This window comes from Pristis pectinata, chromosome 26 (genome assembly GCF_009764475.1).
Source record: "Pristis pectinata isolate sPriPec2 chromosome 26, sPriPec2.1.pri, whole genome shotgun sequence".
Classification (NCBI taxonomy): Eukaryota; Metazoa; Chordata; class Chondrichthyes; order Rhinopristiformes; family Pristidae; genus Pristis; species Pristis pectinata.
In genome coordinates, this window is record NC_067430.1 from 14576781 (window position 1) to 14600105 (window position 23325).

At 46.2% G+C, this 23325-nt stretch overlaps 1 protein-coding gene across 1 annotated transcript in view; it reads right to left on the reverse strand.

Annotated features, from left to right (window-relative positions):
* The window catches only part of epha2b (eph receptor A2 b), a 46348-nt gene that overhangs the window by 17609 nt on the left and 5414 nt on the right, over positions 1–23325 (reverse strand). The window contains exons 2-5 of the mRNA XM_052039132.1: positions 21987–22054; positions 20648–21308; positions 1905–2060; positions 799–1128 (exon numbers count right to left, since the gene is read on the reverse strand). Coding sequence (XP_051895092.1) covers positions 799–1128; positions 1905–2060; positions 20648–21308; positions 21987–22054 — 1215 coding nt within the window. The remainder of the gene's footprint in view (positions 1–798; positions 1129–1904; positions 2061–20647; positions 21309–21986; positions 22055–23325) is intronic.

The window sequence follows — 23325 nt, forward strand, 5'->3', positions numbered from 1 at the left end:
TTATGTTTGTCTTCATCTTGTTTGTGCTGCTGCTGCAAAAAGCTAATTTTCGAGGCACTTATACCTGTGTATGTACAACAACGATAAACTTGAGCAAACCCAACAAGGCCCAGCATTCACAGGAGGATGCTGTGATCACCTCTGATGTTCCACATGTTAGCTCATTACTAACATTTCTCTCTCCTTGGTACTGCACCCCTCCCTGACCCGCTGAGACACTCCAGCTTTTTGTTTGTTAATCCCACTCCTGTTTCTCATGTTATGAACCATAGAGAACAATTTAAGATATTTGTTTATTGGTCACATGTACATCGAAACTCACAGTGAAGTGCGTCTTTCTGCGTTACTGAGAATGCGCTGGGGGCAGCCCGCAAGTGTTCCCACGCTTCCAGCGCCAACATAGCATGCCCACAGCTCCTAACCCACGTCTTTTGGAACGTGGGAGGAAACCAGAGCACCCGGAGGAAAGCCACGGAGACACGGGGAGAACGTAGAAACTCCTTACAGACGGTGGCGGGAATTGAACCCGGGTTGCCGGCGCTGTAATAGCATTATGCTAACCACTACACTACCGTGCCGCCCTATTTGAACTGTGTCATTCACCACGCCCTGGACCAACACTCCACACTGCGCCATTCACACTGTCTCCCACTGTAATAAAAACAGGACAGGCTGGAAACCCTCCCCACAGACACTGCTTGGCCCACTGAGTACTTCCAGCACTTTGCTTTTTATTTCACCTTTCCAGCACCTGGCAGTTTGATCCCCATCTCATGCTGCAACTTACTCAACACTCACCCGTCTCGTTGACGTAAGCAACGGCTGTGGCCACACTGCGCATGGAGCTCTGGTCGGACACCCCGTTCCTCGCCTCCACCGTGAAGGTGTAGTTGGTGTACGGGCTCAGCTCCAACACGCTCACCGCCGTCTCTGCAAACGGCGACTGGCGGGTGAAGCGGACGTCAGCCTCGCAGGGCTTGCAGCTCCCTCTGTCCCAAGAGCAGCGCTCACACGCCACGCTGTAGGTGATGTCGCTCCGACCCCCGGTGTCACTGGGCGGCTTCCACTTCAGCAGGACTGTGGAGCCAGAGACGGTGGCGCTGATGGCTTCCGGCGCCGAGGGCAATGCTGTAGATTGAACGTGAAGAGAAGGTGGGTGGAATCATTGAAAGCTACAACACCAATGACCGTCACTAGTCCACTGTGTCCGGGTCAGTCTAGAGATGTCTACCCACCCAATCCCACCTTCCGGCCCTCCGCTCACACCCCTGCAGGTAACACAATGGACACTTCACATGCGAGGAGCGTTTCTTCCTTTCAGGACACGAGTTCCAGACCCGTGTATGTGCAAAATAATTTTTTATCTTCCCTCTAATTCTCCTATCACTTTAAGTCACCGCATGGCAGACAGCTCAGTGAAGGAGATTCCCTGAGCACCATCACACCCCCCTGCCCCTGGTTTGTACCAACCTTGCTTCGGGCAGCATGAGGGGCACAGATAGAGTCAATGCACAGTCTTTTTCCCAGGGTTGGGAATTGAGAACTGGAGGGCATAGGTTTAAGGTGAGAGGGGAGAGATTTATTAGGAACCAGAGGGGCAACTTTTTCACTCAGAGGGTGGTCAGTCCAAGGAATGAGTTGCCAGCGGAAGTGGTTGAAGCAGATACACTAACAACATTTAGAAGGCACTTGGACAGGTACATGGGTAAGAAAGGTTTAGGGGGATATGGGACAAATGGGACGAGCTTAGAAGGGAATCTTGGGTCAGCAGGGACCAGTTGGGCTGAAAGGCCTTTTCCCTTGCTGTACGACTATAGGACTCTAAGCCAACAAGCCCAGTGGATGCATTGTTCTGTAAGTGTTGTGTGCAGCGTGCAAACTGCAGGAAAGGCGAGTGTACTCACAGGAGCACGCGGAAGTGGCAGGGTCACCGGAGGCTCGGTAGAAACCTTCCTCACATGGACACGACTTGGAACCTGCTGCAGAGCGTTGGGTGTTGGCAGGACATCCCAAGCAGGGGTCGTTGTTGGCCTCGGACTTGAAGAACCCTTCGTTGCACACTGAAACACAGATCCAGGAGTGAGTACAGAATCAGAGCAGACACAAAGAATATCTTAACAGAATGATGTCCAAGTCTCTCATCCAATCTGGCTGAATCCTTAACATGAGTATCATGCTGCTTTCTAAATACTCCTTTTCTGGTGGGTCACCCAAGTAGCCAATCATTTCTAAGGCCAGACTGTTAAGACTTATTGGGCTATTCAACTATGATGGCATCATAGCCAAGACTAATGTTTTTAATGAACAGATTCAAGTCTGTGGACATCACATAGCCTCCTGTTTATTAGACCGATACCAGGAATGGTAGGTTATCTTAGGTTGGACATGCAGGGCTTGTATCCACTGGAGTTAAGCATGGGAGATAACTCCGTTGAAATATACGAGATCCTGAGGGGTCGTTTCAGGATGGATGCGGAGAGGATGTCTCCTCTTCTGGGAGGAGCTAGAACTTCAGGTCATTGTTCAAAAATAAGAAGTTGCCCATATTAGACAAAGATCAGGCAATTTTTTGCTCTCAGAGGGTTGTAATTCTTTATAACACTTTGAATATTTTTAAGGCAGAGCGGGTGCAAGGTTACTGTGGGTAGGCGGGAATGCAAGGCTGAGATTACAATCAGCAGTGATCTTACTGAATGACAGGACAGGCTTGAAGGGCCGATTGGCCTACTCCAATTCCCAGTTCTTAAGTGGTGTGACATGAGCTTCTACAACAACTGGTTCTGTTGGCATAGAGAGCCCCATATAGAATAAACATGGACACATGACTCCAATGTCCTTGGAATACAGGCTTGGGTACATAGTGGGATGGAACGGAAGGGACAGAACCGGGACATCTGCAGCTGGCGAAACACAAATACTTTGTGTAAGGGTTTCTTTAAAGCACCCAGCAACTACTCAAGGTTAAAGCTGTTCTGATTTGGACACTCTGATAGGATGTCAGCAACAACACTCTTCTCACTCACAAACAATCATTGCGACAACCGGCTCCTTCAGTGGATTCAGATCCAGTAAATACGACAAGTTCATTCTGCGGGGAACCCAACATCTACAATCTACCACCTGGCAACTCCACTAACCCACTGAACCCAACGCAGAAACAATCAGCATGGGCTTTGCACTTACGGAGAACGCAACAGGTGGCTACTTTGTGAAGGAGGGTTTAACTCAGCTTTCCAGTTGAGAGCTTGTGAGCAGGGAGGTTAAGTGATTTCAATTTGCTTATGTAAACAGGGTGTCAACTGCCTGACAATCAATCCATTGTAAATGTCAAGCTCTTCATTCTAAATGAAAAGCGTCAGCAGGTACCAATTGTGCAGCCCTGAAACCCTGTCTGAAAGCTGCTTCCGCACTCACGTTGGGGGAAATTCCTGGCATTTCCCGGCATGCCAACCCGACACGTTCTCAACAGCTGAGGGGACAACTGCTTCACTCAAACAGCCACCTCCTGTTGGTTGCAGAGTGGCTTCAGAGCCTGGGGCCCCAAGTTTATGGCAGGGGACATAACAACTCCTCTGTGTACACAGCAGAGCACAGCTGATCTCTCAGGCGAGTGCATGCTGAGCACATTCACACAAGGAGAGAATATTTCCAAGGACAGAAGGTTGGAGGAGAAGAAAAGGACAAGGTCTTTCACATGAGCTCAGGCTTTCTCACCACAGCTCCCCTTCTCCACCAACCAACTGACTGACGAGCAACGGGCTCATCTGTTAACCCTCGGAGCAACAAGCGCACATTAATCATGAAAGTATCGATTCACGCTTCCAATCCTGCAGCCATCTCCTGCATCTGGCCAGCGTTGAGCATTCCTTCAGTGCTCACACCTAGTGTGTGGAAATCATCATTTGCAACGTTGGAGGATGATTGCTTTACATCAGGTGAGGGCTCACTACTAACTTCAAAAAGCAGGTTTACATGAACTAATAGCAAGAGCTTTGTGCAAATGTTCACAAACGTTTGATTAAATCACCAGCTTGCAGGTTCAGAGGGCACTTTGATGACATTAAGAGCCAACTAGGGGCAATTAATGCATTTGCATTTGCACAGAACCCAAGGATACACTAAATGCTTTCCCCAATTAATGCAGCACTTAGAATGTGGTCACTGCTGCCACTAGCAAGGAGGATGACCAAAGTCACCTACTTTGGGTGATGGTTACTAAATAGTAGCCAGGGCACCAGCGCGAATCCTGGGCCGTGCTTCAAACAGTGGCCCATGTCCTACCCCACCATATACCTACACTATAACAGCACTTTCAACTGGACTGAAGTGTATGGCTTCAACCCACATCTGCCAACTAAAATGCCAGACAACGTTAGAAGAAAATTTCTGTCTGCAAAGTGCTTTGGACAGACTGGGATCCAAACCATAAATGCCATCCCCACATTGTTGGGCATTTCTGCATTAGCAACCTTCAGGACCTACAAAGTTCATATGCCCTTCTCCTCAAACAGTTCCTCCTGGCTTCAGGTTGTCTCACTTCTTTGGGACATTACTCATCAGACTCAAAAGAAAATCAGGGTTCTTTTGACAGCAATGCAGACGACTTTTTTATATTCTGGAGGACGTTTACTGACAGGGTCGTGTCAACACTGACATTCCACTTAATAATGATGTCAGACAGCTGCCCAAATAGCAAGGGACCTCAAATGACACAGCTGTAGTGCAGAGACCCTGGGAGAGCGGGAATGGTGAAGCTGCTTTGTTTGAACTGGGAGCTCACATTGAGCCTGGCTTGCAGTTAATAGAATAGGAATGTCTATCTAGCCAGCAGTAATACTAATGCACTTAGGAGCGGTGCTGACATACACAGGGCTCAGTCAGAATGCCCATCTATTCTCTTTTCTTTGCTAACACAAAGTGAAGCCGAGCCCCTACAGGCTGCCTCAATACCACTCGTTGTTGTGGGATTAACACTGATTCTGTCGTATTCCTACGGCCTGGTACACACCCAACAGTACATGGCAATTCGTGAATGAGAAAGGTTTAGATCGCATGGGGCTCCTAATGATGCCAATGACCCAAGAATAAATGTTCGCATTTATCACCGAACTGTGCTGCTTCTTTCAAAGAATTCCAATTGTTTCCTTTACACAGGAGAGAGATGGCAAGGAGGGGGGATCATCTTTGTGTCTGGTGCTGGCTATGGTCAGACTGCAGTGCACAGCACACAGCAGAGATCCTGTCCAGAGAACCTTGCAAACAAAAAATGACAGGGGAGAGAAAGCATTAAAGAAAAACTGCCTGAAGCAAATTTTTTTTTAAAAATAAGAGAAAGGAATTTTGGCTGCAAAATCAATGCCCTTCCCCCTCCACCGGCCTCTCCCTGGTGCTGTGGTGGCCTCTCCTGCCAGATTTGGTAAATATATTCTTTGAAGTAACCCTGCCCTGGTATCAAGCATGCACTGCAGTCTGAACAGCAGGGTGCACAGATGTTAGCAGTTCAGCAGAGCTCAAAATTCCCATGTAAGGCAGAGATTGTCTTCTATTCTCCTGTGGAGAGGAGGAATTTTAAGAATATCACAGTTTATTTATTCTGGGTCAGCGGTGATCTGCCAGTTTGGACAGAACTTCGATTTAAATGTGATATGACTGCGGTTTCACATCCTCACTCGACCTACTGTGTTGAATACAATCCTGAAAGCAAAATTCTTTTAAGCTCCGGTAGGATTAAACTGAAATATTCGCTGGGTAGCCTGCAACCAAGTTGCACGTGCTCCTTCACATTGGGGGGCGGGGGAGGTTGGAGCCAAGGTTTTCAGGTCGTCTGACAAAGCAAGACCTACACCTCGGTCTGCCCAGCCTAGGCTTTACTTCAGATTTCCCACGCACGTTTTTAAATAAGCAGAGTCATTAGCTGGTGACAGGAATTCCTTCCATTGGAGCCCAAGGCTTGCAGGGGTCAGGAAACATTTGGAGTTTGGAACACTCACTGGCTAGAGTCAGTTGCAATTGGGAATCTAGGAAACAAGCCTGACTGTGAAAGTTCAACCACACCTCCCGTGATGCAGCCCCACTGGACCTGCTGTGGTGGGTACAGTCCAGAAGGCAACCTTTTTTCAAATTCCAGCAGGATTACAAAGGGGCCATATCAGATAAAGTTTTCCAGGGCATTCAACATGCCTCCACTCTGGGCAGTGAGCCTACACTTGTGCAGCGGCCAGGAACCAGAAACGCCTCATGGATGGTTTGGCGCTAACTATTAATGTCTAAATTGGATGACTTCCCAATATTGTGAATGGTCTGATGAAGTCAGGAGGAGTATAATGGAACTGTGGCAAATAGACTGTGACGGTGCCATGTACAGTCTAACCAACACTCATCCCCAGGGACTTGTGGCACCCGGGAGTAATTGTCATTAAGCTCGGTGGGCAGAGCCGAAGAGCTGGGTGATATCGGAACACAGGCGAAAGCTGGAACAGAACTGAGACCAGAAGTGATCCTTGGGACACTGGATAGTGTGGGAAAGGGAAGTCTTTCTGGGAAATATACCAGTTAAGTTCAGACAGACCCATGAAGCTGAATGGCGGAGAGATGTTGGGGTAGAATGACAAGGTCAACTGCGTTAAACACCACCAAGGGCAGGGAAAGGTGGATACAGTCACAGGAGATGCAACTTTGAAAAGGATTGTTCAGCACGGTGAGAACTGGGCACGCTATCAAGTGTTGATCTGTACACTCTGGCATTTCCTGGGTGGGGACATCATATGTTATAATTTTAACCTTAAACCACGGGCATGTAAATCAGTAACAAAATGTAAACACAGTCCAGCTGTTTTCTTTCTAATAGAAAGAATGTTTAAGCTGACCCACCAAGGAGTTAGCACCATGAGCTTCACCGCAAGGGGAACGGTTCTGCTCGACAGAACGTACAAATATCATCTGCACCCAAATGGGGCGGTTTCAAACCAACATTATATCACGGCCAACCTGTTCCACAGACAAAGGCAAAAAAATGAAATGTAGTTGCTGTAAATCAGCAATTCTGAGCTGGTTCATCAAGTACAAGAGGTATAGTTGTAATTGATAAACACAAGAGTAGCCCATCATATAAATCCAAGCTTGATTCAAAGTTGATTTAATTCAGAAGAGAGTCTACTTACATTGCATGTATGAAAGAGTGTCCCAGAAGGAAAAAATAGAAGTGGGCACCGAGTCACAGTGGGCAGGTTAGTCAAAGAGATGAAACTCTGAGGAGACTTAAGTCGGATCAGAGAGGGGTTAGCAAGTACTCTTCAAGAAACAAAGATCAAAGACAGCCAAGACAATGATGGAACTTAGGGGGAGGGGAGGAGGGGCCAGAACACTAGAGTTAAAGAAGTGAGGTTATGTGACGGTTCTGGGTGAGGCCAAAGAGATTTGTTGGCTTTTGTCAAGATCAGAGCCCACAAATCATTTCTGTTAATCTTTAGGCATACATCCTATGGTCTCAGTCTGGATACAGCTGTCAATTTGCAAATCAAATTCAATATTATTGAGGAAGCTTTTGATCTGAAGGAATATCGAATGAAGTATTCAAACATCTGCCAGCAAAGTCTTGAATGAGATCAAGTCTGAGACTGCAGGCTGAACAGTTGAAGGGCTGCCACGGTCATGTTCCCTGATTTAATTATCAAAGTTTTACGGTTGATGTTTACAACAGAGAAGAAACAGGACCATCTCCCTGATATGGTCTTGGCGACAGCACCTCTACCTCATTTCAAATACATTATGATTGACTGGGCCTTGTCTGGGAAGAGTGAGTAGCCAGACAGAGAGAGGTCATGGCTCTTAACCTTTCAGTAAGTGAGCAGAGTTGAAAGGAAGCTGAAAGCCCAGGGTTTTATCACGTAGGGTGCACGGAGCTTTAGGAAAGGATAATGACTCGTCATTAGAAGCGAGCTGTCAGCACCAGCCTGGCTACAGTTCCGTTCCCTGTGATCCTCCAATTAACTAGCAACACAAACATAAATGCATCAGTCCCTCAGGGACAATGAGGCCTCAACAATCAGGCTGCAGCACTTACTGAAAAGGATATTGACCTGGAAAATGTGGGTGGTGGTTGGTCATAGTGCACTGTCAGGCACTGGAGTGGGATGTGCCCAGTGAGGCAGATTTAAGAAGGTGCTTTGTCAGTGAAACGATTCAGTGAGTATACTGGCAATGCCAAGAGGAACAGGCTGCACATCAACCTGCAACAACATTCCAGGCATATTTTAAAGTCATGCAGAACATTCACAGCCACCCAAATATAGAATGCAAATAAACTGCAGCCTCACATAACACTCAGCCGACATGCTCCCAACGTACCCCTGCTCCTGCCACCATCATCAAAACCCACAGACAACCAGCGTCTGCTGCCTCATCCAAGCAACCCATTCTGAAATCAACCTAGACACGAGAGTTTGATCACATGTACCTTCATGCGAATGGTTGCGTGCACTTTCCAGAGGAGGGGTCCGGTGGGAGCGGGATTGTTGTGGGCAGTGACAAGAAACTGGAGCCTACGCCTCACTAATCCAGAAGCTCTGAAGTAAGCTATAATGAGCAGCAAGTGGCTTCAGTTAACCAACAGCAGAGTGGGGATTGAACTCAGATTGTCCTGCTATGAAAGTACTACCTCAGTCAGATGTGGCTACTAACCCACTGGCAGGGAGGTCAGGAGAGGACAGGAGGACGGGAGGATGGGTGGGGGGGGGGGTTGGCTGGAACTAACCCTGTTGTAACCCCTCCTCCCTCCCAACTTGCAATGGCTACCTGCAGCCAGCCAGGGCCACCCATGGCAACAACTGATGGACAAGGGGCAGCTAGCTCAGCCCCCAGCTCTGCTGGTGGTGAATGACTGAGGACTGAATGATTACAGGATGAAAGTGGCATTAAATGGAGAGGTAAAGAGGGCAATTCTGGAAAATACAGAAGGGGTGTGTGGAAACAGGACATCCAAATTAGAGGGATCTGCTGGAAAATAGGCTCAAGCAGAGGGAGAGCTGAATGGTTCTTGGGAACTGGTCAGCGCAGTGAAGGCAGGGTGTGTGTGAATTAACTGGATGGCTGGCTGTGCTCTAACAAGAGCTGGATCACCAGCATACAAACTGCTTGGTCACATGGCACTGACAGTCCACTATCCTCACCCCCCATTTAACTGAAGCAGTCTGTTAAAACCTAATGAAGAACATTCAAGGCCCAATAAATACTGTGTTACAAAGGTCTGACAGGGAGAAATCAGTGTTTGTTTAATTCTCTGGAAAATGCGAGGGAGAAAAAAAACAAAGGGACTGATGTTGATCCAAGAGGTCTCATTCCTCCTCTGGAGGACAAGTCGGTGCTTTCCTGATGGTGCCCTGCATCTGGCGAGGAAGTTCAGAATTACTGTGCACATCCTGCGGAACCAGTCATTCAAATCCATGAATAGAATGAGGTCATCCACGACCAACCACAGGTTCCATTTGAAACAGAGAGAGGACTTTTAAAAAAAATTCCAAAAATATATTCAACCTGCGAATATAATAAACACGTTTCCTCCATTTCAATCAGGTGCTGCGATTTCCAGTAGTGGTCAGACATACTGGAACACACTGCCAAAGGGAGTGGTGGGGGCAGATACTCATGCTGCATTTAAGATGTATCTGGACAAACACTTGAAAGGGCAAAGCATAGCAGGCTTGGGGCCAAATAGGATCACTATAGTTGGGGGCTTGATTATCAACATCGACACAAGCCAAAAGGGCGGTTTCTGTGCTGTATAACTCCATGACTCAATAACAAGCTGGAAAGGACAAGGCAAGTCCATGGTTGTCTAATAAAACTAAATTGGGTTCAAATGACAGTCTGCCAAGTGGAGGTTTCTAACAGATGGCGTCAGAGTTTCCTTGGAGGTACCATACACACCGGATTGCCTAAGGAAGTGGATAACGTTAGCAATTCAGGAGCACACTCAAGCCTCTTGGAAAATATGGTGACAGGATTCTGGGAGAGACAAGCCCAGACACATCCACCAACCAACTTTATCCTTCTACTGAGGAAATGAGCAATCGCTTCAAGAATGTTCAGAAGAATTTCAGCCTTCAATGCCACATCACACCTTTCAAGCTCTGTCGTACTGAAACACGTTGGGCCATTATGAGGCACAACTGGGCAAGTTCAAACACCACCATCGCAGATCATTGTGGGAAGATTTTATTTCACTTACTAATCAGGGTGTATCCAGAATGTCTGCAGATTAACTTACTAAATGCCAAATCGAATTTTCAATTTCTGCATGAGACATTTCCCTCCCTCTCCTGAACTCCTTTCCTGAAGATAAAGTCATTTGCCGGACAACAGTCTCGCAGACTGTGGTTCTCCTCCACCCCCCACCCATTCCCAAGTGCCATGGGTAATGAGTGTCAGCAGGATATTTATTGGGAGGTGCACTGTGGAAAAGTCCCATTCTGCTCTTAACCACCCTGGAGAACAAACAAATGGAAGCAAAACTTCCCTCGTCAGCTCTTGGTCACAATTAGTCCAATTACACAAAGTCCAGCACATGCCTGGCCACTAACACAGCAGGGGACCAGGTGTCTTCAGGATCTTCCCACTCAATAGCTCAGACACTCAGAGTGTTAATTAACAAAATTACTGAGAAAGTATTTCTATGCAATTAGTCACTGCACAAACCTTACAGTTCACAACTGTGCCTCAACCCCAGCCGTGGAATGTCAGGGCAACAAGCAAAAACAGTAATTAGCAGAAAATAGCCATTCAACAAGGCTTGCACTGCACCAAGTTCTGTCTAAGCGTCAATGAAGACTTAACATACTTTAGGCAAGTATGACAAATCCCAAGGATCAGGCCCTAAATCGGCAACACATTGGAACAGGCAGAGCACAAGCACGGTAGTGTAGCGGTTAGCATAACACTTTACAGTGCCAGCGACCCAGGTTCAGTTCCGGCCACTGTCTGCAAGGAGTTTGTACATTCTCCGCGTGGGTTTCCTCCGGGTACAGAGACGTACGGGTTAGGAAGTTGTGGGCATGCTACGTTGGCGCCAGAAGCGTGGCAACACTTGCGGGCTGTCCCCCAGAACACTCTATGCAAAAAGATGTGTTTCACTGTGTGTTTCGATGTACATATGACTAATAAAGATATCTTACATAAAGATAGTGAACTCCACCCCAGCGTTGGTTCTAAAATCTGAGTTAAAGAGAAGTACGTTGTTAATGTTTCAAGGTAAGATTGGTTATTAGAACTTTAGTCCTGTCCAATCAGAACACTAACCAAATTACACTTTTAAAGACTGACAACCCTGTTGTGCTTCCCCTCCACTGGGGCCCTTACTCTAACCCTTCTGGCTGACCCGAAGAGTATTTTTCCCCCCAGTCAGTCTGTTGCGGATAATAGGTTACAGAGGACAAGGCTAGAAAATTGAGCTGGATTTAAATTCAGCCCAGCAGAAAGGACCAAGACCTTCCCTCTCCTGTGGACAGTGAGAGACAGAACAGTGAAGAGGCCTTTTGCCTCCAGGTCACAGCCCAGCTGGATACATGTCTCCTCTCCCACTGTGATGGGGCCAGGACTGATGCAAATCTGCAGCTTAAGTGCATATTTATGGCGACACTGCCCTAGAGTCACTCCACAGTAAAATTGGATACTGGGGTTGCTCCGAAGAGAGAGGAAATTAAAAACATAATTACAACTGAGCTCATAATGGCACCCGTAAATTAGCACATTGAAAATTAAAAGTATTCTCATTTACTACAGGATATGGCAATAGAACAGGGGCAAGAGTCAGAGAAACCCAGGTTAAATGTTACATGTGTGACTACGCCTGCTGAGAGGGAAGGTGTGGACTGACACTGAAGTACAAGGTTACCACTAATCCTGTCTGATGGACTAACAGCCGGATCCTTGGAGTTGTTTTCCACACTTCAATCAGTGATAAAGTCTGAGCTGCCAATCATCTGTGCATAAGAAAGCACATCACCAAGCAGTGCACATTTTATTTTCTTCTCTCCTTCACTGAATGCATTGGCTGTAACTGGCGGGCAGCTCGATGGTTGGTACGTATCCTAACCCTTGCGTTCATCATGCAGGAGGCTGTCAACCCCTAATGACTTTCTTCCTTCCTTCGCCTCAAGGCACTGAAGCTAATTGCAACTCCCCCCAACTGAGATTCGTTAATTGGGAATGGACACCTGGAGGTTTAGTTCCCTCTCAGAGCGTTGGCAGCACTGGCAAAGGTACTTCCAGCACCTTTTTGTTTATCCTGGCAATAAAGATGGCAGTTTGATACCGTCCTAGAGTGCTGGTTAACCAGATTAAACTGGGATTAGAGTCACATAAACCAAATCAGATTCAGGACCCTGGATATCATCGCCAACGCTTGTTGTTCATGTCTGGCAAGACAGCAAGCACTACACTACCTATAACCAGAGTACAAAAGGATCCCATTCAGCTTAGCGAAACGGAGCCATTTGGCAACCCAATTAACCTTGGCGTTTGGTGCATTTTGCACAAACTGCTCATTAGGAAATTAACAAGGAACAGCAATATCTGTAAAGTAGGCATGGACTGCTGAGGCCAAATGAAATTCCTCCAGATGTTTTACAGATTATAGGGGAGAATGACTATGAAATGAGGCCTTGTGCTTTTAATGGGGAAAATTAAATCAGTTCTCGGGGATCTCTGGGCTCAGTCTCCCATCTCAGCAACAACAGATTGTAAATGTTGCCTCAGCTCACTCGCACTCTCCTGCCCCTCACACAAGTACCTCAGAAATGTACTTCAGTCAAATGTCTCTCTGGGCAAAGGTGACAAAAGAGAAACTTCCCGGCCCCAATCTCGGTTTGGTCTCAGATAGACTGAGTTGTTACAAACTGGAATGGAATCATGGCAAAACAGGCCGAGAAATGGCACAACAAACCAAACGACCTCCCACCACACCCACACACCAAAAAAATCAAACTCACAGTTAAGGAAGGAACTGATCAGCACTCAACTTAAAAAGATAACAGGGTGACTCATGCAAGAAAGATTTGGCTGGGGCACAGCAATGAGTGAGACGCTTAGCCAGCTATCAGGCCTGCTGAAAAAGGGGGAAGTATTGTAGCAGTAAATGGCCCACACTCCGACACATCAAGATAAGACCCAATATTTCCCAACCTCTGGAACCGGTGCAACAATAAAGCCAATAACTGCTGAAGAAGATGCAAGTCCCAAGGACAACAACCGGCAGCAGGGACCCGATTACTTGGTTAAACACTTGCTCTGGGGAGGAGGCTGCGGTGGAAAGGTATACTCCTTTTGAAAGAAAACAGTTGACAATAAGGAAAAAACTAGGGCTGAGGTTAGAATTGCTCCTTAGTGTTCCTGGGAAGTCCCTGAACTGAAGGGAGAATGACACACTGATCAGGGTCCAAGAGCTGGTCCACAACCGAAACCTGTACCAGCAGGTTCGGGGTTTCTGTAGTGTTAGGCCAGTTTTCAAAGGAGATGATCCAACTACAAAATCAAGCACATGATCACCTTGTGGGGCAATACAGCAAAGGTTGTTGTCTCCAGCCAAGCAGGAGCTAGAGCACATGGGACATCCCAATTAACTGCAGTCACCACTGTTAATGGTGACCACTTTGGTCTTTGGTCATCCTTACAGTTCCCTGTGGCTTCCCATTTCCTCTCATATCCGGATACATCATTGTTCCACCTCACAAAGTAAGCCACAATTTAACCGTAAGTTTATACAATCGGGCAAAAAAATCTAATGTAAAGAAAATAAATATTTTTAGTTTAAAATACAGTAGCTGTGTCAGACAGAGTCATAAAGAGACAACTTGGAAACAGGCCCTTCGGCCCACTGAGTCCGTACCAACCGCCAACCACGCATTCTACACCAATCCTACATTAATCCCATTTTTTTATTCTCCCCACATTCTCTTCAACTCCAAGATTCTACCACTTTCCTACACACTGGGGGCAATTTACAGTGGCAGGTTAACCTACCAACCCACATGTCTTTGGGATGTGGGAGGAAACCGGAGTGCCTGGAGGAAACCCACACGGTCACAAGGAGAATGTGAACAGACAGCAGCCGAGGTCAGGATAGGATCCGGGTTTCTGGCACTGAGAGGCAGTGGCAGAAGGCACTGGTTTGTACACACTGCAAAACTAAATGCAAAAGTCAAAATCCATACCCTGCACCAATATCAGTCACTGCTAAATGTCAAAATGAAGCAAGGCCACTTTGCCTTCCCATATAATGAAGGAACGTAGATGAAGGTAGGGGTGTATACTGTGTAACAACATCAAGGTTAAAGTTGTAGGAGACCCCATACTGATTACACAAACTCCACTTGTGTCAGCTAATCTCTGCTTCTGGGCATTGTTCTAGGAATGGTACGCGGTAGCAGAACCAAGGTCAGAGCCCTTCAGACATCTTGCCCTGTGGCTGATATGACACAAAAAAGGGAAGTGTATTTTGCTTGTGGGATGTGATCGAGATAGCAGAAGCATGTATCCGGTAGGGAAATTAGTGGCAGGATTCTTTGAATGGAGGAGACGAGGCCAAGGGCAGCATTCTCATCGGGCTGGTTTACAAAACGCCCTTCTGAATGTCAGGCAGAGTCACCAACTTTCCTCCATTCATGCTGCAAGAATAGCAAAGCTGCCCTTTCTAAAGATTATTTATGACTTCACTGTGTGCACAGAGATTGCATCTCAAGAGGAAAATTAACAATATCTTCATTGGACTAATTACAATTGGCAGAAAACAATGAGGATGGGGATAGGCTTCAAATGGGTGGAGACAGGCTGGTCCCATGCTACAGATGAAATTTAACAGAAGTCTGAAGGGATGCACTTTTCTAGAAAGAAGAAAAGAAAGGCAACATAATATAGAAAGGTCCAACTACGGGTCTACAGGAACCCAGAGCCTGGGTACATGGGCAAAACGTTCAGCAGGACGGGACGAGAGAGTGATCAAAAAGGCTCATGGGATGCCAGACCTTATAAATAAAGGCACAGAATACAGGGTAAAGGAGATTATGTGGAACCTCAGAAACACTCCTGAAGCCACAGTCTAGTTCTGGTCACCATAAAACAGAAAGGGTGTGCAGGTCCTAGAGAGCCATCCAGGATAACATCTATTGCTGTGTGGAAGTCTTCCCTTGAACACCTGTGTTTTCTTCTTGCCTACAATCACCTTCATTGCTGGTTCTTGATGCTTCTGTCAAGAAAAGGGAACATTCTGGTACATGTGTGTCCCTATACCATGTGGTATGACTCGGATACATCGCTGCACCAGACACAGCTGTTTAGTTCAGAGTTCCTGCCTTCAATAAAGGCTGTTCAGTGTATATGTTTAATGCAATCTGCAACACTAAAGCACCTACAGACACTACAATTACATGGTGGTTGTGGGAGGAGGCATTGATACATCCAAACTTGTAGTATAACAGCACCAGGTACAACATTGGGCAGAAGGGAGAGGCAACTTGCTAGGACTGGGGTTTCAGCAGGAGGAAAAAGCCCCTCTTGTCACACCATCCATTAGGGTTCTGGGCCTTTTACCACAGCCATGCCCAATGACTTGCAGGAGCCGAAGGAGAAACGTCTCACTGACCCCGTTCGAGGTAGTGTTGGGGATAGATTGTGTTCTTGGCTAATATAGATCTTGAAATTCCACACTAGATCCCACCTGAGTCCTGTCTTCTGACATTGAATTTGAAAGGGAACAACCCGATCAACATCTTTCCCAATGAACGGATAATTACAAGCACAGATTCAGGCCATTCAGCCCCTCAAACAATTTTCCCACCTTTGTTCCACAGACCACATCTAATTAAAGTGTCCATCTCAGGTCCTGAAAGCTCCACCCTGTCCCAGCACCCAGTTACTGTGGAGAATGTTTCAAGTTTCTGCCTTCCTTTGTATGAAGAAATAGTTCATAACTTTAGCCTCAGATGGCTAATTGTATTATACCTCCCCATTCCAGACTTGTTCATCCCCACCAATAGGAATACCTCTTGCAAATCCAAATGGAGTCACACTAAGCCAAGTAGGTTGAGGCTGTCAGTATTGATTCCAAGTCTTGGCTGAGTTAAGACACCTCAGAGGTAATTTCTCTCAGGGGTAAATGGAGGCGGCTGAGAACCATGCGGTAACTTGAAAAGTTTGCCAGCTGTGGTCAGAGCAGTGTTGTCCCGTGGTTATCAATGCCAAGAGCACAGATGAAGGAAGGGATGGGGCTGGTCTCCTGGAAATACACAACCAAGCAGGAGGGGAGGATAGAGAGTGGCACCATCCCAGAGTAGAACCACCACCCTGTATGTAAACAGGCAGGGTAAAGCTCAGAATACTTCCACAGCACCCAGTGTTCTGCAAGAACAGACTTACTGACATATGTGTCACAGGGGAGCCTGATACTACTGCTGCAGTCAAACTAATGCAGAGTTTTCCCGTTTTCCCCCTGCTTAGTGTTAGCAACATCTTCTGTTCTTCCAAAGGGCTGCAATGTTTCTGAAATTTAAGTCCAGCACCAAAACCAGCCTTAAACAGATGATTTTGCCTGAAAAGAGCATCAAAAAACATCCGATGCTTAAAATCTAAAGACAGAAAATGCAGGGAACACTCAGCTAATAAGCAGGATGTTCAAAACTAGAGTGCTTTCTTTTTTGTGTTCGAAAAGATAAGCTCGTTTTTCCCTACAGCCTCTGTAGATTCTCCATTCTTTCTTTGGCTGATGTTTAAACAACGTGTGGATTTTGCATTCCAGTGGCCCAGACTGAGTTTATTCACATTGCCAGAGGCCACCTGTTGCACAGCAGGCAAGTGGCAGGTGTTCTTGTCCAATTAAAGTGTTGGACAGGATGCAAATTCCCAGGGATGGTAGCACATTGTCCAGCTGCAGCGGGATCAGCGGGCCCAGCTGGAAAGGTGCACAATCCAATGGCCCCCCCAGGCCTGCGGACAGTTTAACTGAGTTCCAATACCTCAGGGTGTCTGCCAGCTTCCAAGTGGCTCGGAACCACCGACAAGACAGTTGTGCTGGAGGACAGGCAACACGTGAACAGATCTTATCTTAGGGAAAGGAGGAATAAGTGTGTGTCAGGCAGCATTGATGGAGAATTATTGTTTCTTTCACCAGAACCGCCTTCTATTTTCACTACATTATGTTTTTATTTCAGATTCACAGCATCTGCAGTATTTTGCTTTGGTGCTTGCATTTTATTGAAAAGACATCAAGAGCCCTTCTGTTTTGTACCCCAGGGCTTCATAGAACCAGGATGACAACAGAAATTGACAGTCAGTACTGAAGGCTATTTGGCCACACAATGCATCACAAGGTCAACCCAGCCTCAGCCCTAGTGTTCCATCCATGTTTCAGCAGAGAACATTAAGCAATGAGAGGGGCAGCCTTCCTAATTAGTGTTTTCTTCCCAAGTACATTGAGACAGTGGGAAAGACCTCAGTAAAGCTCAGAGGTCAGTCAATGAGACACAGATTAGGACTTAACATGGGGTCTTTAGTCCCGGGCATCCCAATACCAAACCAAGTGATGAACTCATCCGCAAGACCACTGAGGCAGTTCGTACCTGAATCTGGAGCACTTTGCAGGGAACACCAGTCACAGGATATTTTTTGTGGAATGCCTACTTTGCACTCAGTAAAATCTTACACAAACACAAGGTGGTATAATTACCAACTACAGTGGTACAATTACTAACCATCAGAGGAGCTTTATACCAGATTTAAAAAGACCTTTAAACAAGGGCTGATGCCAACCAGTCTGACACCCATGTCTGTCTTTTACATGGAGGATTTGAGTTGCAAAAATAGTGACTGAAAGCATGTGCCAGATTCTACCTCCAAATAGATCATCCACATCTTGTACAAAATCAAGTCCCTCCCTGTAGCAGAGCAACTAATCTCTCCCTGCAATAACACTGGCCGAATGGAAGACAGCCTCTCCAGCCGAGACATTTTGTTGCCTTGCACCAAACCTAAAGGGCCTCTGAGCTCTTAGTCACGTGACAAAGGGGTTGCACATTTCAAGATCAAGTGCATAGGTCCCATGGATGTGGAACCCGACGGAACCAGTACATTCAATGCCTTTGTCAAATCATTCCACCTCTTAAGTGCAATGAACTTCCTGTTTTGCAAAGGAAGGACATTCCACAGAGCAGCAGTCTGTAATTAGCTGAGTAGTGCACAAAGCCCGGTCGAGGCCACGGCATAGGAAATGGCTCGATACACAGGATCCCTACAGTCAGTGCCACTGTCCTTGCTGCCTCCTCAGGCAACTAACACATTCTCATTCTTTGAGCAGAAGCAGCCACTCCCAAGTGGACTGAACACCTGGGAAACAGGTTAATCATTTATCAGGCCTTTGATTCCTGACCGAAACATCTTCTGTTCTTGCAAAAGACAGCACTGTTTCTGAAGTTTTGAAGTCCAATACCAAAACCGCCCTTTAAATGTATTTTGCCTGAAAAGAGAATCATAAAATGGAGGATACTTAAAATCTAAAGTAAAAACAGAAAATGCAGGAAACACTCAGCAGGTTAGGTAGCTGCTGAGTGCTTCCAGCATTTTCTGATTTTATTGCATGGGGAGAGGCAGGGCTTATTGAACAGTATTCAGGTGCTCCAGAAACACTCCTCATGGCCTGATGCACTTGGAGCCTCCAATGAATGCTGAAGAACGGATTTGTTCCGTTCTGTTCTGTTCTGTTCCTTCTGGGGAGGAAATTTGTTTCAAAATCTGAAGTAACAAAGCAAAAGGAGAAAGGAAGCATCAAAATGATCCGATTTCAGGGCTATGGAACGAGTCCAACAAAACTGATCCAGTGCCGAAAAGCTCCACTAAGGAAGATAATCCGAAAGAAGGGCACCAGTCCAAAAAAAGGAAGCCTGAAATTATCCTCCCCGAGAAAAGTTGTTAACAAGGACAGACACTTGCAGCAGCCAAGGTAAATAAAATGAAGAGACACTTACACGTGTTTACAAAGCCAAAACAAGATGAAGGGATAAGGTGAGTAGGTGGATTAATCTATTAAAGAGGGCAGGGTTATTGACCTATGACTGCTCCTGAAAACTCTTTGCTGCTGGCAGGGTCAGCAATTAGCCCTACCAGCACAGTCAAACCATGAGATCAAAACTAAACGGTTAACATTCCAACTTCAGTAACACTGTGCAGGAGCATGAAGGATCCTTTGGCTTTTCCACCTCCTCTCTGAGCAGCTGGTCAGTCACACGGGGCACAAAGCAAGTCTGTTCCACTCCCCAAAACCCCCTTTGCAACTTCTCAACATTATTTCAAATCCAAAAAAGAAAACCTTGCCCAGTAACAGGCAGGCAAATCCTGTGGAATGCCTGTTTATTACGTACAGTTATGGAATTTCACTAATGCACAGAAATAGGGAGGGTCTCCATAAATCACTGATGAATGATGGAGGCCATATCTCATTAAACAAACTCACTGCACAACAGCGCCCATTGTCCTATGAATTCTTTCTGCAGCTCCCTGTCCACCTCCGCCCCATCCCCCTCCCAGCCAGACCTTGCGGAAAGCTCTTCATCAAACGTTAAAGTGAGGCTTAGCTCAGTGACCAGCTCCCGCCTGCTTAACCACCTCCTCATGTTGGACCCAGGTGAAATCAGCTCCTGAGATCAGAACCCAATAAATCTCAGTGCAATTGAAAGTGGATCGTACGCACGAACTCTGCAAACAGTGCACTGGTGTCTGGCAGATTCGGGCATATCCAAATTCCTGTGATTAGTGTGCTCATTCTAAACCATAATGCTGCCTCAATTTCACCCCTGAAGTACAGGTGTGAGACAAGGAAAAATCAAATACAGCACAGTTGTGGAGCAGAGAAAATACCAGCATCTAGAATTACATTGATGTAAATAATGTGCACTTGCCAACAGGAAAGTTTGAAATAATCTATTATCATTGTTGGGCCAGAATTCTGGAACTTCCTACTCTTTAGCCACGAAGCAAGAGCTGGGAAGTAGTTGTTAGCTCTGCATCAGCCAGCACTGACAGAACAGAGTGAGTAGTTTCCTCCTGGGTCTCATTTCAATGATTCTTCAGCACTGTGGAAGTACCTTTACCACAAGGACTGTAGTGGCTCACCACCAATGTCTCTTGGGCAATTAATGTTGGCTTAGTGAACAGTGCACACATCCCATTCATACACAAAATACAAGCAGGTGAATGTATTATTTAATCTCCGTTGTGAAAGATCAGGGAATTGAAGACTAAGGGGAACTGGCAGAGAAGAGGAATGAGGGCTGGGGCAGATCAGTCGTCACCACATTGAACAGCGGGGCAGGTACAAGCGGCCAGGTATCCTACTCCTGCTCCTGTTTTCTTGTGTTGATATATAATGGATGGAACAGACAATGAAGAGGTCAGGCCATTAGCGGCAACCCTACTCATTCCAAACACCATTTTGTCCTAATTAGTCCTGATGAAGGGTCTAGGCTCGAAACACCATCTGTTCATTTCCCTCCACAGGTGCTGCCTGACCCGCTGAGTTCCTCCAGCATTTTGTGTGGGTTGTGTTAGTCCTAATTCTATCAGCTAGGAGGAGATGGACTGGGTAGCGTTTAATTCCAACTGCCACACTTACCTTCACATTTACCATTCACCATCTGGTACCCAGCCTCGCACACACACTGACCAACTGGAACCAGCCACTTGCCGTCGGCGTTGCAGTGCATCTTCGGAGGCTCCTGAGCCACGGCGTGGTCAATGCAAGTGCCGGTAACTACAGAGAGCGCTTGGGAATCTGTCCCGGCTGTCGTTTCTGGAAAGACAGCCATATTGCGCACCATGGACGGGCACTTCTTGTAGTACACACGCACAGAGATGAGGGCAATACAAGCACCGACATCTTGAAATGCCAAGTAGAAACCTTTCTGTTTCAGCGAGCCAACTGAACGCACCTCGACGTTCACCTTAACGTTTCGGGAATTTAAGTCCTCTTTCCTTGTGATCTCATCGGGTGCGATGGTGTCAATTTTTTTGAACTGGTTTTTCCTGAATATTGTTCCATAATCAAAGTCTGACTCGGCATAGAAGAGATTGAAGGTCTCCTTGCAGGTGGTCGCAATGTTGGGGAAACTGTTGCAATCGCGCACGGTGAACTTGAGCTCGACAAAGATCTGCTGCGCCTCTCCACGGTAGATCCAGTTAGTCCGCAACCAGTTGTCCTGATCGCCTTCCACCACGTTGCACACACTGTACATGTAGATGGGCGTGTCATTCCACACATTCTGAAGAAGATCCCACTTTCAAAGAAAAAAAAGAGATTTTAAAAAATCAACAACAGTTCAAAACCAAGGGTCAAAGGTTTCCCAGGAGGAGGAAGCCAATTACCCAGCCATGCTCTCCCATCCGCCCTTTCCTCTTCTCTAGTCCAGTAGGACGATGACAACCTTCCATATTCACGGCAGCAGTCACTTCCAATGTACCAGAGGAGAACAGGAAACTAATACAAGTGAACCCAACGCTGTGTTTGACCTTGCATCACCACACTGCTGGTAGTTAATCTCCCAAATTCCTCTCTCACAGACCCTCCTTTCTGCACTTGCTTTTCCTTCTCATGCTCTTCTGCATCTTTAGCGTGTATTTATCCCTCAGTTTTTCCAGTTCTGATAAAAAAATAATGACCTGTGAAGTTTACTGTTCCTCTGCAGAGATTGCCTAGCCTTTTGGGTATTTCCAACATTTCCTCCTTTTATTTATGAAGGCGAGAAGCCTTGATATTATAATCCAAATAATTAATATCAGCAGGGCATCCTCTCAAGGATTTACCCACCTAATATTGTATTCCCACCCCCCCCCACCACCACAGAATCTAAAACTACCAATTTCACCCATTCATCCGAACAGATTGGCGAGCGGTTTGGGGATGGACTTGGGCTGTCCTGTGGGAAGGATGTGATCTGCTGAGCCTTTGTACTTACAGCTGCGTTGTACGGGTTGGTGAGCCAGCCGAGTTCCCCATGTGCGGACGCAAAATCCAACAGAACAACTGGAAGAACAAAAACAGAGTAGTAATGTACATCAACAAACTTCCGAGGATGTTCCTCAAAATGTTGTAGAATATTTCCAAATTATTAAATGAAGCATTGTAAGGAATCACCATGTATGTGAACTACAGGAAAAGATGAAGCACTGATGTCATGGTGTGGAACATTTGAAGACGTATAACACATGATTTTTCACTCAGCTCAGTCTCTGAATCCCCGTGCAGAAACCCTACTCAGAACTGATTTGTACTTTGTAATGTACTGTGCTGCTACTGCAAAAAGCTAACTTTCATGGCATTTATACCTTGGGTTTGTTTGCCTGTGATAATACACTTAAACTTGAATAAAACATAGGACTCAACACTCCTGACGATATGCTGTGTGGTCAGTTACTAGGCACAGTCCCTCTGAATAAGCAAAGCATCCATATAAACACCTGCTTCACTAGATGCTCTCCCATTCCTGCCAGGCTCCACTACTAAATTCTGAAAGGTCTTCTCCCCTCCATCACTGTTCTGTCGAGACTCACTGCACTAAACTCAGCTTCATCACACCAACTCGGCTTCACTGCAGTTCTCAGTTTTTCCCCTTATCTCTACAACTTTCATATTCAGAATCATTGAACTAATGCTTTCAGGTTGTACTGACACATGGGCATGATGCCCCTCATCCCATATCCCTGGTATCCTTAGTTTAAAAATACCTGCAGGAACCTCATCATTCTTTAATTATCTAAGGTTATTTATTTAAATCTAGGTGCAAGTTTAATTTAGATCATGTTATGCTGCACCACACCCTCCACCTACCAAAAACAGGGATACATCTGCAGCTCTTTGGAAAGAACATACAGCAAATTGGAGTGAGCTGTGAACCTCAGAAGTTCACACTGGAATCCACTGTAGGCTCCTAAAGGTTTTGTTTTTATTGTTGCATAAAGCAATCTCCGTTCCACTGTTGGAAAGAGTCAACCTGGTCAGAAGCAATGAGTGTCCGATTCACATTTGGCCTTTGAACATTCCTGCCAACAGGATTCCACGGATTCCCTTCACCAACTAAAGTGGAGGACTTCTGTGTAAAACTGTCCCGAAACTGGCGGAACAAAGATGACAGGAGGAAAGAATGCAACACTTTAGCCCCACAAACTGTATCACCCTTTTTATCTCGCCGTGGTAATCCGGCTATTGTAGCAGCTCCACAGGTGTCGGCTGCCAACTCTTATCATTCCCATCAGAAGTGAAACTCAAACTGGTTTCTATAGCCAATGTCATTTTGT